Here is an 18,035-nt window from a genome sequence, read left to right on the forward strand (position 1 = left end):
TAAATCTACGGGAAACCAGATTGGATTGTTAGAGAGGACTAGATATTGGGTTGGTGGTGGGAATTATACTTTTTTTTTTTTTCTGCTATAGTGTTATATTGTTTGACTTGGGCTAGTTATGGAAAAGGGTCAGGAAGATTAAGAATATTGACTGTCTAAGGTGGGGTGGCGAGATTGGACACTTCATAGTGGTATGGCAAACACTTGTGATTAACATTCTACTGACGTTGTAAGTTTGATAAAGTAAACATGTAAAAACTGTTTTGTCTGAATATTATAAACTGCATTTCTTAGAACACTTGCAAATGCTCCCATTATAATTTCTTGTCTATTATTATTTTGTATTTATATATTTGTAATAAATATAACCTAAATGTGAAATAATAATAGGAGCATTTAACGGTTTTGTGAGTCCCTGGCGAGATAAAGCTTTAGAAAAGAGCCACTGTGAAGTGGTTTGTGTGTGTGTGTGTGTGTGTGTGTGTGTGTGTGTGTGTGTGTGTGTGTGTGTGTGTGTGTGTGTGTGTGTGTGTGTGTGTGCGCGTGTGCGTGTGTGTGCACCGGCAACTTTATGAAAAAAATATTAGGATCAAATATGTTGTAAAATGTGCAGTTTTTATGCTACAGTAATTCACAGTACATGAACTTACAATGTTTCTTTTTTTCTTATGATTTATAGCATTTTCCGCAATACTAATAATTTAGTACCGGACACTACATGCAAAACATATATTTCATACCAAACTACCATGTATTAAACATAAGTAATACTCAGTGTTGTATGGGTAACACTTTATTGTCCCCCATAGTGCCCGTATTTAGTATTTATAAGCTCTATATAAACATTAATAAAATAAAAATGTTGTTATAATTGTAGATATAAGGACAGGTTAAGTGTTTGCTAATTTACAGTATTTTAAAACATTTAACTTTTCCTATGAAAACATAATTTCATACCATTACAACATTGTTTTACTAAATTGTTTTTTATCTGTTTATACACCAGCCTCTATTTAGGGGTGTTCACAGGAAGAGTTATAGTTGTTGACAAATACAATAATAAACACTTACATCTGCTTAAAACTACATTATAGTGTTTTATTAACCGTCTATTCCGTGTTTACATACTGCTTGTAAATTCTAAATAGGGGAACTGAAAGTAAAAGTAGTAAAAGTGGTGTTACCGTGGTATGAAAGTGGCTGTTATCATGAAATCATAAAAACATTACATTATTATGTTTTATGATAAAAATTAATTAATTGTAAATTTTACAACATAAATTTGATTGTTATAGAATTTTTTATGGGTGTTTGTCTTGGTATATGTGTTTGTGTGTGTGTGTGTATGTGCGTGTGCTTGAGTATCTCTTAAGCATTTCTTGCCGCATGCTTCAACAGATCAAAGAGCATCCCAAAGTCACATCAGTGCTGCTCTAATTAGAACGGGACTGATACAGCGGTCTTTCATATTAATTTCCCACACTTCAGTGTGCACATCACAGTGGTGGGCAGTGCTTATTTTCAGCAACATGAAATCATAAAAGAATTGAACTGCCGCTCTTAACGGCACCTGTAACAAATGGCTGAATAGTGTATAGTGTGTCTAAGTACGAAGTGTAACGCCATAACAGTATGTAGTGTCTTGTCTGAGGGGTTGAATGAGATGCGTTTGTTTCCTGGTTCTCACACTGTCATATCCTGTCTTCCCTGGTCTGGTCTAGGTGGTAGTCAACGCCTTGGTGGGTGCCATCCCTTCCATTATGAATGTGTTGCTGGTTTGCCTCATCTTTTGGCTGATTTTCAGTATCATGGGTGTCAACCTGTTTGCGGGCAAGTACTACTACTGTTTCAATGAGACATCAGAGGAATACTTTCCTGTTGACGTGGTCAACAACAAGACCCAGTGCGAGGCCCTCATTAAGCAAAACTTTACCGAGGTCAGGTGGAAGAACGTCAAGATCAACTTTGACAATGTGGGCGCTGGCTACCTCGCTCTACTGCAAGTGGTGAGAGTGTCACTCTTTCTCCCCTCTATAACTCCATTTCTTGTTTCACACTGACTTGGTTTATTTATCATTATCCTACGCACTTTTGTTTTTTTCTGTTCGGTTGTTTCTTCAAATTCAATTTACTTTCACAGTACTCTGAGGCTGTCATATTCATTTTGTATATTTGAATGTTTCTCCATGCCCTTTTCTTCACCCATTTATTTCTTTCCATGCACAAGCTCAACCACAGGACATGCATCAGTTTCGGTTTGAGTTTGACTATTCTTTGATTTCATTTTTAGAATTTTTTTTGTATCATTGTCTTGTTTCTACAAATGTATTTAGTCATGTTTCTCTTTTCAAAGGCCACGTTCAAAGGCTGGATGGACATAATGTACGCGGCCGTGGATTCCAGAGAGGTATATTCATTGCTTCTTCGATAAATATACTCATTTCAGGTATCTCACAATATGCTAGATTGTTAGCGAGCAGGTCTTAAAGGAATAGTTTAACATTTTGGGAAATACACTTTTTCACTTCCTTGCTGAGTTAGATGAGAAGATTATATATGAAGTTAGACACTATCGTCACCATCCAGCTGACTTAAATTTGCGTAAAGATTGAACTATTTCTTAGCAAGGACCAGTTGCCAGGCAACCAGTGTAGTGTCCGTGAAGTTACTAGTCCCAGCCAAGAAATATTTCAGCACATAACCCCCTGTAAAATGGTGAATTGTCATTTTAATGCTTTTTTTTGTGCGGATTTAACAAATGGGGGCTAATTAGCGATCTTTAGAGGAGCTGGTTGGCAGATTTGGTTGCCAGGTGAGCTCTTTACTCTTGTTTCCAGTCTCTGTGCTGAGCTAAGTAAGCCAGCTGCAGGTGGTAGCTTCATATTTATTACACAGGTATGAGAATAGTATTGATCTTTTCATCTAACTTTTAGCAAGAAAATAAAAAAAGCGAATTTCCCAAAATGGCAAACTGTTTATTCAAATTGTTTTAATAAAAATTATAAAATTATAACACTACCGTGTCTCCCTCCAAGGTGGAAGACCAGCCCGACTATGAAGTCAACATCTACATGTACATCTACTTTGTCGTTTTCATCATATTTGGCTCCTTCTTCACCCTCAATCTCTTCATTGGTGTGATCATTGACAACTTCAACCAGCAAAAGAAAAAGATAAGACCGGCTCTGTCTCCTAATCCCACATTTTGCTTCAAAAGTTTCCATTTTTAAGTATTAGAATATGATTATAACCAAATCTTTGTTTATCCCTTTACTTTGGAGGTCAGGATATCTTTATGACAGAGGAACAGAAGAAGTACTACAATGCCATGAAAAAACTGGGGTCCAAAAAGCCACAAAAACCTATTCCTCGACCACAGGTATGTTCTTTTTCTCAGGGTTACTGTTTTTGACCAATTGTTCAGATTATTTAACATATGATGCTGTTGGCTGAAACCTCACTAGATCTCGACTTCATCCCTCTTTGACCCCCCTCAAATAGAACAAGATCCAGGGTATGGTGTTTGACTTTGTAACGCAGCAAGTTTTCGACATCTCCATCATGATGCTCATCTGCCTCAACATGGTCACGATGATGGTGGAAACAGATGATCAGTCAAATGAAACGGAGATTGTCCTCTACTGGGTCAACTTTATCTTTATCGTAGTCTTCACCATGGAGTTCTTGCTGAAGCTCTTTGCCCTCCGCCACTATTACTTCACCAATGGTTGGAATATCTTTGATGTGGTGGTGGTTATCCTGTCTATTGTTGGTGAGTGAGAACGGTGGAAGACACAAGGTAGTGAGGGAGTCACTTGAATATATCACCTGTGGAAGTCTGTTGTATCCTGATTGTATTCTCTTCCTTTCTTTCCCCTTTTCCTTTCCCTCAGGTATGTTCTTGGCTGACCTCATTGAGAAGTACTTTGTGTCACCAACCTTGTTCAGGGTGATAAGGCTGGCTCGTATTGGTCGTATCCTCCGTCTGATCAAAGGGGCCAAGGGCATCCGGACATTACTCTTTGCTCTGATGATGTCACTGCCAGCTCTGTTCAACATTGGCCTACTGCTCTTCCTGGTCATGTTCATCTTCTCCATCTTCGGCATGTCTAACTTTGGCTATGTAAAACACGGAGCTGGCATTGACGACCTGTACAACTTTGAGACCTTTGGCAATAGCATGATAATTCTGTTCATGATCACCACGTCGGCTGGATGGGACGGCTTGCTGCTGCCGATCCTCAACTACCCACCAGACTGTGACCCCAACTTGGAGAACCCTGGTACATCCGTGAAGGGCGACTGTGGTAATCCCTCTGTGGGAATCTTCTTTTTTGTCATGTATATCATCATTTCTTTCCTGATTGTGGTCAACATGTACATTGCCATCATCTTGGAGAACTTCAGTGTGGCCACAGAGGAGAGTGCTGATCCACTCAGTGAGGACGACTTTGAGACCTTCTACGAGATCTGGGAGAAGTTTGACCCCACTGCGTCTCAGTTCATTACTTTTGCCAAGCTATCTGATTTTGCCGATGCATTGGAGCACCCACTTCGTGTGCCAAAGCCCAACACTATAGAACTAATTGCCATGGACATGCCCATGGTGAGCGGCGATCGCATTCACTGCCTGGACATCCTATTTGCCTTTACAAAGCGTGTGCTGGGTGACAGTGGTGAGCTGGACATGCTGAGGCAGCAGATGGAGGAGCGTTTCGTGGCAGCCAACCCCTCCAAGGTGTCATATGAACCCATCACCACCACCCTCCGCCGCAAACAGGAGGACGTCTCTGCCAGAATTATCCAGAATGCCTACCGTGCTCACCTCATCAGGCGCGGCATCATCTTCAAGCGCCACACTTTTACTAACAATAAGCTTGAGAATGGCGGGACCAACCAAGAAAAGAAAGAGAGCACACCATCCACAGCCTCTCTCCCCTCTTATGACAGCGTGACCAAACCTGACAAGGAGAAGCAGGACGAAAACAAGGAGGAGTGGGCCAGGAAAGAGAAGGACAAAAACCAAAAAGATGAGTGGGAATCCAAGTGTTAGGGTTCAGTGACTCTCAAAATCCAATAAAACACAGCGAGTGAGACTCTGAGCCCAAACCCAACAAATGTAGAAAAAGTGATCATTTGCAAGTAAGTAAAAAAAACAACAAAAACATACAAAAAAATGTTTACAGACTCAAATACTACTGAGGCAATGTGGTTTCTTATGTCGTCAAAGACAGCTGAACCAAACACAATCAGTTTACTGTGGAACTTTTGCTGCATAGTGAATGAGGAACAAATGAGGAACCAATAAAAAATGAAAATCAGTGACTCACAGTGTGCTGGCCGATGACACACTTTTCTTTGGGGACCAACTGCCAAGGCACAGAAATCTCTGCTAGATGTTTGGAGAATTGCAAAATCCCTGCCACCACCAAGTGTGGAACCTGCAGCAAAGCTCCAATGCTACGGGACTGGATCACACAGATCCACACTAGAACTGTGTTAGCAGTCTAAAGGAGGGTCTGTAACACTGAGTTTACCATCTTTATCAAGAGGAAAACAATAATTAACCAAGCAAGTTTAGCTAGAAGGGAGGGGGGAACCCAGAACCGCAGACAAAGATTTTTTTTGTTTGTTTGTGCTGAGTATACTTGCATCTTTAAATTATTTGAGCAGCAAAAAAGATAACATTTAGCCCATGTCACTAGTCTTTTCATCTCCTCTTTGTTATACTGACACTGAAAAAGACATTTTCTACATGGGCTTTCACACTGACCGGGTAGGGGTCATTAGTCATTGTTTTGACTTGGGCTGAAGGAGACTTGCTCAGACCGAGTTCCAGATAAATAATAATTATTGTGCTCGTTCAATGCATAGAAATGACTTGCATGAAGGCATGTTTTGATCAGGAATCATGCATGAGTAATCATAGTCCACAAGACACTAATTCTCAGACCGCTGCAGTGGCTTGACTGTAAGTTTGAGGCTGTCCACTGGGAAAATTACGAGAACTATAAAGGGAAAATGAAGATTATGATTAATCATTTATAGAATATTGGGGGAATGGTATTCGAAAGATCCCGACCTTCACTAGTATTTCAACTGATTTTTCAACTGACCTTGACCTTTTAATTCAGCCCTTCATCAAAATTTCAGGTGAATGAAGGATGTAAGCACTCAGAGGCAAAGTTTCAGTCAGACCAGCCAACAACACAAACTAGAAAAGGTTTTTTTTTTGCTGCTCTGAATGTGGATAGTTTAGAAAGAGTGTGGAGTGTGTGAGTGTTAGGAAGCAGGATATCCTCATGTTGAGGATGCACAGATTTGGAGGGCTTATGTCAGTAGTCCTGAACCAAATCTGGGGCTTACATCTCTTTGTTTACTTACATCCATTCTACAGTCACTTTCCTTACTTTCCTGTGGTCCCTGTTACGGCAAGAGAGCAGGTGATGTTTCACGCCAAGGAATCCACATGTGGCACTAGTAAGGGTGTGGTGTGCTCAAGTGTTCATAGGTATCCCATCTACTGCTGTAGTTCCTAGAGAAGGGACAGAAATACGGTTTTTCTTTTTTGCTTTGTTTTGGGCTAGTGGAAGAACTGAAAACCACATTTAGGTAGATACATAAGACTGTACTTTAAAATTATTACAGTTCCTCTTTTCTACTCAAAAATCCACATCAGAATTTCCCAGTGAGTGATGTCTTAGGTAGCGCTTTTCGGACAATTTGAGTTGCCAGCTTTAGAAAAAAAAAAAGCCTTCAAGTTCTTCTCTGATGTCCTTGTGATGCAATCATTCTCAGAAAAGGCTTTGATCAGTGAGAGTGACAGAGACCATATGAAACAGCAGAGTTAGCAGAGGATTATCACGAGGACCTGCCTTGTCGTGCCTAGCATGTATGGAAGGTGGATGGCCATGAAGGGCTTGTGGTTTTGTCTGCAGAATCAAATGGATTTTGTCTGATATTCCAGGGAGGTGGACAGATGATAAATAACACAATATAAACGTGGACCAATAAATAGATATTGCCCCTCCCGTCAGGGTTTTAGACTGACTGCCATGAGAACAAGAGAGAAACGCAAGATCAGAAGAATAGAATAGTGCTTCGGTCTGAGTACGGAGTGCTGAAAGTCCCATGTTTGTCAGTGTATCATTGTGCTTCTGTGGGACCTCTTAAACACTGTGTGGTGTTGGACCCAGGCTCGCCCCATCTTTCCACATACTTGCAGGCTTTCAAACGCTATCACCCGCTTCAAAAATAATTAGCCATAGATGGAGGTAGAAACCTAACACTTACCGAGATAAAACATCAGCAGGCCTCACATTGACGCAGCTATGTTGTATAATAAGCTTTGTGGGTGTTTTTCATTAAAAAAAAACAAAAAACAACAACCTGAGGCTTTGTCAAGTGGTTGACAAGACACAACTGCCTCCTTATGTGTTCCTGCCATTTCTTTTCTACACAGGAGTGATGGTCCTATTTATAAGTGGATGACTGGACATAAATCTGGCATCCATCATCACACCACTAATGCCATTTGGTGTGTTTAACACTGCCTGTACCAGAACCCCCTGTCTGTAACAATAACTGAGGTCTGTTTACAATATGAGGTCTCCGAATCAGTTTGGCTGCTGCACACTGAAACCAAATACATTCCCAATGAGAACCACAGGAGGAGTGAGTAATGTCATCCAATTTACCCATGTTCATCTTGGATGTAATGTTTTAGAATGATACATTCACAGTTGAAAAAAAAGAAAAAAACAAACAAAAAAAGACAAAAAGAAAACACAAAAACATATATATGTACAGTGCAGGCTATGATGTAAATGGCACAATCGCTGAAAAAGAACGAACTTTTTGAGAGAAACTATAAATATTGTATTATATTCTTTTATTTTATCGGCATGCTTTGTTGTGTTTTTTGTAAATACGGAATTTTAAAAATGTTACTACTAATAATCAAAAAATGAATAATAACAATAATATAGAATGGCTTCCAGCTATGCCCTTTGTCACATTTGTTACCTTTTGGATTTTTTGAGACACTTTTCACTTTGTTGACGGAAATTGAATGAAATATAGATATTATATAATACAAAAGATATATACATGTATACATATATGTCTATATGTATATACATAAAACAGAAGAACACTGTTTGTCACATTTGATTTATGTGCAACACGTTCAGTGGATGTCTAAAACTGGTTGTTTCCAGCACCCTTCTATGTTGGGGATTAGCTCATGTGCGATGTTACTGGAGCTGCTTGCCATGGATTGTAGCCTGATCATGACGAAAGGATAATGTTACCAGCACATTTCTCACTCGCTGTCATATCTCTCACCTTCACTGAGTATACAGGACACACCCACAGTCACGGACACACACATACACAGGTGACTCTCCTCTCTGCCCACCAACTTTACCAGTGATCTCTTCCCAGAGGACGTCAGCTGGTGTGACTGGCGGCCTCATCCACCCCGAGACGGTACCTACCCCAGGGCCTTTTTCCCCATACACACACATCAGTGCCATTGCAACTCAACATGCATACAATCATGTACTTGCTTCTCATCTTCACATTTTTTTTGATGAATTGTTTGTTTCTACTGTTCCACTTAATGGCATGTGCCTTTTTTCTGCTTTTTCTGCGAATTTGGATGTCAATGCCACACTGAAAAAAGAAAAAAAAAGAAAAACGACCAAAAAAAAGAAAAAGAAACAAACAAAAAAGGAACAAAAAACGTGTTTCCAAACTGTGGAGAGTGGGGGTTTGAGGGTGAGCACAACATTAATCAGGGATGTCGAGTCAGAAATACTGCCGGAAGATCATCCAGACACCCCACTTCATTTTAGTATTCAACAATGTGTGATGTTAACAGAAAAACAGCTAACTCAAAATGTCCTGTTCTTAGTGCTATGTGTGTCACCCACTTGGCTTGTGAAAAAGCAGCTTGCCTTCTATATTTCTGTTTTATTTCTTCTATATTTCTGTTTCCATCTGAAATTTATTTTTGTATCAATATTTGATTATAGGACTCATTCTTTTTTTAGCATGGTTTATTATGGGCGTTTTTTCTTTTTCGCTGAAAAATTAAAAAGTGCTTTTCAAACTGTTGTTATCATTTGACACCGTGATAGAGGATATACAGTACAATATGATGGTGTGTTGCACAACCACTTGGACTCTTGGTAAGAATATATGAAAGATTGTCTTCATTTGAGCACGAACCTTTTTATTACCAATAAAGCAGCCTTCCAGTTACAACTTGTGTTTGCTTCTTGCTGAAATGTTGACGTCTGAATATTTTTTTTCCTTTTTGAAAGAGATTTAGCACAGAGCCTCTAGAGTCCCCCCCTCTACTTTCCTTCTGGCATATTTCAGAGTCATTGTGTGCACCTAAAGTAGTGGTCACCATTTTGTGTGGATTACTTTACTTTTGTGGTGCTGTATGTGGATGCAAGTGGATTACAAAACATCCTGTGAAATGGAGCTGAGTGGCGCTGTGGTCTTGAAAGGCAGCCCTTCAAATGTAATGGACTTATTGGATTTGTTAAGAGCCCCGTGTTAACACCCCCCTCAAAGGCAGCGGATGGACTATAGCCCCATTATTATGCAGTCCATCTGTAATGCGATGCTCCTGTTTGTGGTCCACCATAAGATAAATAGCTCAGAGGTATGATATCACAGTCACCCCCCTCCCCCATAACCTCACAACCTCGTGTGAACAGGGATGAGATAGCCAAGTTGGGAAATATTGACCTGTTTGTGCTCTGTTGTGCTATTCCATTGGTTTCCCTGAGGGGGAGGAGGGTAAGAAACCCCGTTTGAAGAGTAGGTGGAATTGTATGTAAATGATGCATGGGGTTGCCCTCAGGCAGTTAGGGCACTGAAGAGATGGCAAATTCTCCATCCCCTTTCTCTCCTCCCTTTCATTTTTTTTTTTAAATAACATTTTTAAATGTTGATCGTTTCTCCCCCTCAAGTCACATGGACTCTTTTCAACTGGCAGCATCTCCCTCCTCCCCCGCCCTTTCCATCTCCCTGGATTTTTGCACGATTTTCTTCAAGTCTACGTGTCTGTCTGTTATAAATCATCTACACATGCAGGGGAATGGGAACCTGCTGCTTATTGACTATCGACCCCCTATCTCTCCCTCCCCTCCGGGCTTCAATGCCATACTCCAGGATGGCTGTGTGAGACAGTGGTGAGGTGGAGAGGAGGGAGAGAGAGAGAGGGAGAGGGAGTCAGGCAGGGAGGGGGAGGTAAGGAAAAGGGAAGGGGAAGGGAGGTGGTGGAGCACTGCAGTGCAGATAAATTAATGCAGCAGTCGAGGCTGAGTCAGCAGCACACTCCCAGTTTGGCCCAGTGCCTCCATCAGCCTGTGCCCATGCACGGCTGCCCGGCGGCTCCCCCGCTCCGAAAAATCCCATCAAAACAAGGACATTCCGACCCCAAATTAGGCTCGTTAGCGACAATCCGAGAGCGGCGCTGCAGCGCGTGTTTCCACAGGCGCTGTCCTTGGTGCTGTAGATGGCACCGGCAGAACGAACGACCTCTGCCCGGGTCGGAGGCTTCCTGGGTGGGGCGGCATCGGGGGAGGGCAGCGCCGGCCGGCGTGGAGCTAAAGCCAGCCATAAAAATGTATTTAGTGAGCGGAGGAGCTCGACCTAATTCGTGGAGAGCCGCACCTACACTCCCCTCTCCTCCTCCTCCTCCTCCTCCTCCTCCGCTCGCCTTCCTGTCACCCCACCTCCATTCCCCTGAAGTCTGTTGCCACATAGCATGGGGCTTCTCTGTAGGTAGACCTGACCGTGGCTAAATATAGCGATTAAAGGTGTCACAGTATCCCCTTTGCCATGATTAGTTTTTTAAGGAGATGCATTGGCTTTAATACACGTGATGGTGACACTGAATATTAGTCCTTTAAGCACTAATGAGAGCTATACATCATTTACAGGGGCTCTTCATCCATTGCAATAGGAAGCTTGGATTATATTTCTGTCCCACTCTTATTCCCTTCCTCTGTCCCATTTTGCTGCAATCACTGCTAAGTGTCAGTAAGTGCAAATAGCCAGCAGTAAAAGGGGGTTTTCCTATCATTTGATCCCTTGACTGAGATCAGAGGGTTCTGTTTATGCTCTTGTGGTCTTCCCTCCCTTTCTCCCCTCCTCTCCTGGTCTCCCTCTCTCCCCGGAGAGTCAGACTGAGGAAGGAAGGAGGACGAAGCCCAAAAAGGGAACTCTCCATCGTGGCTTTTGCCAGAAACCGAGAGCCCCCACCGCAGCTGCACCCCCACCCTCATATAACTCACGTTTCTCAATGGGAGAATGGGAGAAGAGGGGGACACATAGCTACCCCCACCCCCTCCACCCCCCCGCCCCCGCCTCAACATACAAATACACATAAAAACCTACACCACCGCCATCACCAGTTATAGTCTACAGTTTCTCTCCACCCACATAAAATCCACCAGCCCCTTCATTTTCTCTAAACATTCACTCCATTACCCACTGCATTTTTCGCTCATTGCACAACCTCATTGTGCAACAATGTAAATTTGTGTGAACAAAGTATGTGCTATATTCAGGCTGCACTGCACAAGGGACCAAAACAGATGCCTGTACACCCACACACAGCCATTTTTTTTATTTATTTATTTTTTTTAAAGATCAGCCTGGTCTGTTTGGCTGCCTGCTTTTTCTGATTTGTTGAACAACAGCACCCACCTCTGGTCAGCCCCATGCATGTATGAGATGTGTTGCTGTTTAAAATACAGATCACTAAAATACTGTCTCATCTTTTACTTTGCTTTGGACAGCGTTGACAGGATCTACCATCAATCTCCAATTTCAATACAAAACACAGTGCCTTTATAAGATTTTATTCTAAAATCTTAAATAACTTGAAGATACATCTGTGTGCATCACACCATCAAAGGCATACAGGTTAATTCACCATGCAATCAGCAAAGACTCTAAATTGATTATTTCAAGTTTTTTTTTCATGTTGCATCTTAGTTTATTTGTACAGAAGAAAATCAAAATAAGACACAAAAAAACAAATCAAGCCTGCCTTCTCTGTAAGGCGTGAGTATCTGTACATGAGTGTGAAGTTTCCTCCGAAATGAAAAAAAAAGACATTTGAAATAATAAGGCTTTAGATGAACTTTAGCTTCGAAGGAAATAATTCTGACATTTCAAAATAACAAGAAAGTTGAGATAAGAAGTTCAACATCTTGATTATTTTCCGTCACTTTGTTACTTATTATGGAAACAGCAAAGGGCAAAATGTGGGAGTCATCTGGGAGTACTTCAGAATAAATAAAGTAACCAATATATTCAATGTTGTTGCAGAGGACTCGTCTTTTTTCTTGCTGCTTGATAATATAAAGCAGTAAAAAGTGTACATGTTATCTGGATTTTCTTATACTTCAGAGATGTGGAGCAGGTCTTCGTGACATCTGTAAAACATACATAAGTGGAAAAAAAAGAAAAAAAAAAAGAGGGGTTGAATTTCAAACAAAACCACCATCTAAAATACAGACACAACCTGTGAATCATTTCCACTTTGATCCAAAATTAAAATATTTGCAGCACATTCATCTTGAGTCAATCTACACTATTGGTAAAAGAGGAAAAATTTGGACTTCTTGTTAGAAACTGTTTCACAGAACTTCTCCCCTATTCCCCTTCATTTGAATGCGACCTTCAGTAAAACACATGTTGTAACTTCTGCCTTGCCGCCTTCCTCTCACATCATCTCCAAAGAAGCAGCTTTGCTATAAACGTTGCTTTTCAGCTCACCCTTCTCGTTTGGTGCTGGCCAGCCACTCCACAAAATCCTTAGCCTTAATCTTATCAAGATAGTGGGTGAAGTCACTGGTGAATGTCCCATCTGAATGCCTTTTGAGGTTTCGGATGATGTTTTGTCCTTTTTCTATCTCATATGAATGCCATCTAAGAAAAGCAGAGCTGATGAATGAAATGTTCTTAATTTTCAGTCAATTTCAGTGCTAAACACCATGTTGCATATTTCGTGTAAACATTTCACATTAGACTTCAAATATTTCAGACAACAGTATATTTATTTTGTTTTTGTTTTTTTTTTTCAGAAAAAATGGCTACACTAAAATTACAGAGAAATACTGAAGCTGTCATGTTACATCAAATATTGGTTTTACGGAATATCTTTATTTTGCTCAATCATGTAAAATTTAAAAGTGCTGCTAAACCTCAGAATGTGCACGTGTCCAAATTGAGCAGAAAAAGACTACAAACATACCTTGCTGGTCTGGTTTTATCCACAATCATCTCCTCACTGCTCGAACAGAGGAATAGGACAAATATACACCACACGAGGATGCTCATCCTGGGGTCACCTAGTCAACACATAACCAAGAAACACAAACACATTGTTAATCTTGCTAAATTGCTTAAGAAAACTTTGCATTTCTAAGGATAGCTTTAGATCTGAATGTACAAACTCACCTCGGGAAACTTTTACACGTGTCCAATGAGGTGCTGTACTTGCGTGTCTGGTGCACATGCAGTGTAATAGTGATAACGCCACGGAGAAGCCGCTCTACACCTTGAAACAACACCTTGAAGATACACTGGGATTGGACTAAACTGCGAGTACTGATTATCTCTGTCCTTTCTTAAAGACAGCAGGTGTCCCAGTGTGACGCATAGGTCACCTCCCACAGCTGATGACCCTCTTCCTCATTACGGTGGTCTGGATCATAGCTGATTTGAACTGGAATGGCGTGTACTCTCCACACAGGTCAAAGGTCAGAGCCAACTCTGACTTACTCAGACAGTAGCAGGTGGGAAGCAGTGTTGTTCTGGTGTCTGATGCCAAGAACACGACTCCTAAACTGCATTGTTTACTTCTTTAATATTAAAAATCTGGGCCATTCAGTGTACTTGGCGGCAATCTTGCAGTCTTCCAGGACTTCATGCTAATATTTGGATGAAAACTTGAGGATACTGGGGTAGATATTTTGTTCTGTTTTTGCAACGTAATAAGAAATTTTAATGAACCATAAAAACAGACAATGATTGATGTATATTTTAACAGTTTTTTAATACTTCGACATCTTATTTATTATAAACTACAGTGTATAGTTGCTGCATTGATGAAATGCAACATGTTGCCTTTTAAAAGACTTTGCAGTGACTTCATCATCTGATATTCTATTACAAAGGAAAACACACAAAGGCATTTGAGCCCTGAGCAGGGCATGATGTAGGAAACTCAGTGCACCTCACCTGGGATGCGAATGATGACTGACAACCACCAGAGCTGGCAGACAGTCCTCTCCATCTGGTCCTGATTGGTCTTATTTCTCATGTAGTTTCCCTCTTTTCTCTTCTCCTCCAGCCAGGAACATCGACAACAAATTAAGTTCACAGTTTAGATTAAGTATGAATATAACTCAGGGCAGCAAAGTAAATTGCAGATAATTGAGCATTTGAGAAATTGTCCCCAATGGCACATGTTGACATGCATGCACAAAGGCATGTCATCATCAGCTCCTGTAGCTTGTAAATGATCACACAGACATATTAGGTTGTGAATGAATCGATTTTGATGTGTGCACTAAAAAGCAGACACTCCTAGTTGTATCACCCATCACCAAAGCCTATGGTGATGTATTAAAAATGCTTGTTATATCCGACAGAGTCAAAAATCCCATACATCCAGTTTACTAACACATGACAAAGAAAAGTCTCACATTTGAAAAGGTGGAACCAGCAATCATTTACTTGAAAAAAAAAATGGGCTGAAACGATTCATCAGCTATCGGAAACCGTCACTGGGTTTTCTGTGGAACGACTAATCGAACAATCAACTAATCATTTCAGCTGTAATTCTTACTCCCTTTTTTTGCTAGTGTCATCACATCATGGCTTGTTGGCCTGCCCAGTGAGTTAAGACTGCAAGAATGTACTGAAGAGTCAGTTTCAAATGAAGCTGCACAGACTGCTGAAATGGCCCGACTGGTCTTACTGAAAGTGACGTGTTCTTGGGTGGGTAACAGCAAGGTTGAATACCTTCTGTCTTCAAAACCGACTAACAATTTAGCAGTAACTATGATTTCAAAATGATCCATTTAAATTTTTGGGGGCAGTTGCTACACCTGACTACTCACCTTGAAGACTGACCTTTTCCATCTCAAGGTATGGTTTTTTTTTTTTTTTTTAGTCCACAAAACCCTTAAACGTTTTGCTTGGTCTTGTTAAAATTAGAGGTTAGTTGTTGATTTCATGGAGAAGTATTCATAGTCATTGCTGTCTGGTGAAAAATTCCAACAACTTGACAACACCAGGAGATGGTAGGAATAGGCAGCAAGTAGTTAATAATGCTAGCAGGAGATAGTCAACACTTTATTGCATTAATAACCACGACTTTCTTGATATTTTAAAGTCTTTCTGTTAGTGTTTGTCAGTTTCTGCATGTCATGTATTTCCAGGCCTTGGCCACTGGGTGTCAGACCTGACCACAGGACTGTAGAGGAGCCCGTCACTGCAACCTCCAGTAGAGAGTCTCAGTCTTTTCAGGAGCAGATAGGCCTTTCTCATAAGGCTAGAGGTTTTAACAACTTGACAAGTATTTGTCAATGATGTCAGTTATATTCTATTGTCACGAGCACGCAGGGAGCTGGTAGATGGATTGTACAAAAATGCGGATACATTTTAAATATTGAATTTTACTTTTATTAAAAAGAAAACTAAGAAATATCCATCAAGGGAATTTCTGGTAATTTGTCAATTAATCCCATGTGGGTCCCAACCCCAAAGGATGAGCAACTCTACTCTTGTATCTGCAGTCTTAAAGGTCGAAAAACCTACTTAGTATGGACCCTGATTGTAAATGACACTTTTACGTGCCTGACATAATGAGATAAAGGCACTGATGTGAAAAGCAAACATTTCGCCTGTTTGGTCTGTTAGAGAAGCTCTGGTAGCATGTTAGGATGGTTTAGTAATATAACATTCATAAGGAATGTGCTGGATCCTTGGAGAAATATATAGACATACACACACCTACCTTACAACTCATACTGACCCCCCAGGCATTACCCCTGGGGAGGAAGGGTATAAATGTTTAAGTCTATATTCGATATATATATTCCCACTAAGAGAAGCAAGGGAGTTCAGTGCAGGGATCATATAGCTGAGGGTCATGCTTACAGGGGCTGCAATGCTGTTCTCTCTGTCGCTGCTTGATAACTTGGTGCTGATTGATACATTAATATTGCATTGATCTGCTCCTTCTCTCACACACCGGGGCACTCCTTTACAAAGCGTTGCGTTGAGGCTATGTAGGGGGAAGGTATTTGCTGCAGCATTGAGTTTCCCAGTGAGTTTAGTGTTATTTCGTGCTTGATCCTATACATTTATGTTTATTATCTAGACATCTTTTTTCTTTGCTCTACCTCTGTTTCAGAGGGTTATGAGACAGACACAGAAAGAAAGAGTCCGTAATTAAAAACGTTGCAGTTTCTGATTATTTTTGTAATTCTAGGACCTAAGCTATATGTGAATGAAAAGAAAAAGCGAGCATCAGGGTGGGTGTTACATAAGGTGTAAGATTGGTTTACACTGAAGAGAATCTCCCACACAGTGCTCTTATATGGATCATGCCTCACTTGGGGTTTGAGGGCAATGTCTGTGAATCACAGTGGACGCTACACATTTGGCAATTTATCTGCAACAACAAACATCTTCTCTGGTGAAGCGTAACAGGTCTTTGAAACGCCACATGAGACAAAACAATAAGGCTGTCAGCTATAAACATCACGACTGAGCGTAGTGGTGTAGCCTGAGATTTCTCCTTCAATTTATTTTGGCTGTTAATGATAGGCTATCAGATTCCTATCTCCCTTTCCTGCTCTTTCCCCTCTTGTGCTCCCTGCTGTAGCCTGGAGGACTGTTTTGGCGAGCATCTGGAGGAAGGCTGTTGAATAGATTCCATTCTTGCAGGGCCCTGTGCTCCAGCGAGCGCACTCGGGGCATGGACGCTCGGTCACAGCCCACAGAGGAGGCAGAGCCGATAGCGGGGGCAGGGAGGAGGGAGAAATGAAAAGAAGCCTACAAAAAACACAGCAGCTTGCGTTTCTTGTGTATTTTCTCTCAGTGTATTAGTTGCTTCCGTGCACTGCAACCCCACAAAATGTTGTTTTTTTTTCCCTCGTTGTCTTTCCCTCCATCTTTTCATTTTTTCATCCTTTCATTTTCCTGCAAATGAACGGAGGACACGTTCTGGTGGTCCCGTGCCTTCTCGGACTGGAACAGGAGGAGTTTGATTTCTTTCTGCCTTATAGCAGGATAAATACTGAGCAATGCTCTGGAGCATGGACTCAGGCCTTGTCTCCACAGGGGGAAGAGGTGGAGGGGCTGGTGTAGCAGTCAGCTTGGGTGAATGTGGTTGTGTAGCAGCTGCAGAAGTCTATTTTCAGCAGAATTTGGAGGATGCTTGTGGACAACTGTGGTCTCAAACCCCGACCACCAAGTGATCGCCTCATACCCTTTCATAACCTCATGTCATTTCCTTGGGGTAAAGAAAGAGCAAGAGAGATGTATTTCAGAATAGCTTCCTGTTTATTATGTTTACAGTGAATTTAAAAGAGGATTAATGTATTGATTCAGTCTTTATAATTGGATGATTTTGAAACATCTGCCTGCCATGATAAGAGCAGAGGGAGATTTATATAGAAATACTTCATTCTGTGTGATTCATCCTCATGCATCAACACACCAAAATATTTTTAATAATCTCCGTCTTTTTAGAGCAGTCAATCATAAGTAAAATCCTCTTGTAATCTGTGATGACACAATTTGACTGATATAACTCCAGATTTGCTTTGAAGGCTCTCACACTTCCTTCCCTATTGATTGTGTTTGGCTGTGAATCTGGGACTACTTGTCTCTGCCCTTGCTGGTTCAGATTTTGGATCAATGTGTTTGTGTCTGTCCAGGGAAGCGAGATTTTAACTGACAGCCAACCCCATCAGCTGATACAC

The 18,035-nt window shown here is 41.1% G+C and overlaps 1 protein-coding gene across 10 annotated transcripts in view; it reads left to right on the top strand.

Moving 5' to 3' along the window:
• The window catches only part of scn8aa (sodium channel, voltage gated, type VIII, alpha subunit a), a 44,561-nt gene extending 35,321 nt beyond the window's left edge, over positions 1-9,240 (top strand). For all 10 annotated transcript variants that reach the window (XM_040152317.1, XM_040152319.1, XM_040152322.1 and 7 more), the window contains 6 exons: positions 1,722-2,006; positions 2,354-2,407; positions 3,036-3,173; positions 3,275-3,379; positions 3,502-3,772; positions 3,894-9,240. In XM_040152317.1, coding sequence (XP_040008251.1) covers positions 1,722-2,006; positions 2,354-2,407; positions 3,036-3,173; positions 3,275-3,379; positions 3,502-3,772; positions 3,894-5,053 — 2,013 coding nt within the window. In that variant the 3' untranslated portion in view covers positions 5,054-9,240. The remainder of the gene's footprint in view (positions 1-1,721; positions 2,007-2,353; positions 2,408-3,035; positions 3,174-3,274; positions 3,380-3,501; positions 3,773-3,893) is intronic.
• The last annotated feature ends 8,795 nt before the right edge of the window (positions 9,241-18,035 follow it).

Source organism: Xiphias gladius, chromosome 18, assembly GCF_016859285.1.
Source record: "Xiphias gladius isolate SHS-SW01 ecotype Sanya breed wild chromosome 18, ASM1685928v1, whole genome shotgun sequence".
NCBI lineage: Eukaryota > Metazoa > Chordata > Actinopteri > Istiophoriformes > Xiphiidae > Xiphias > Xiphias gladius.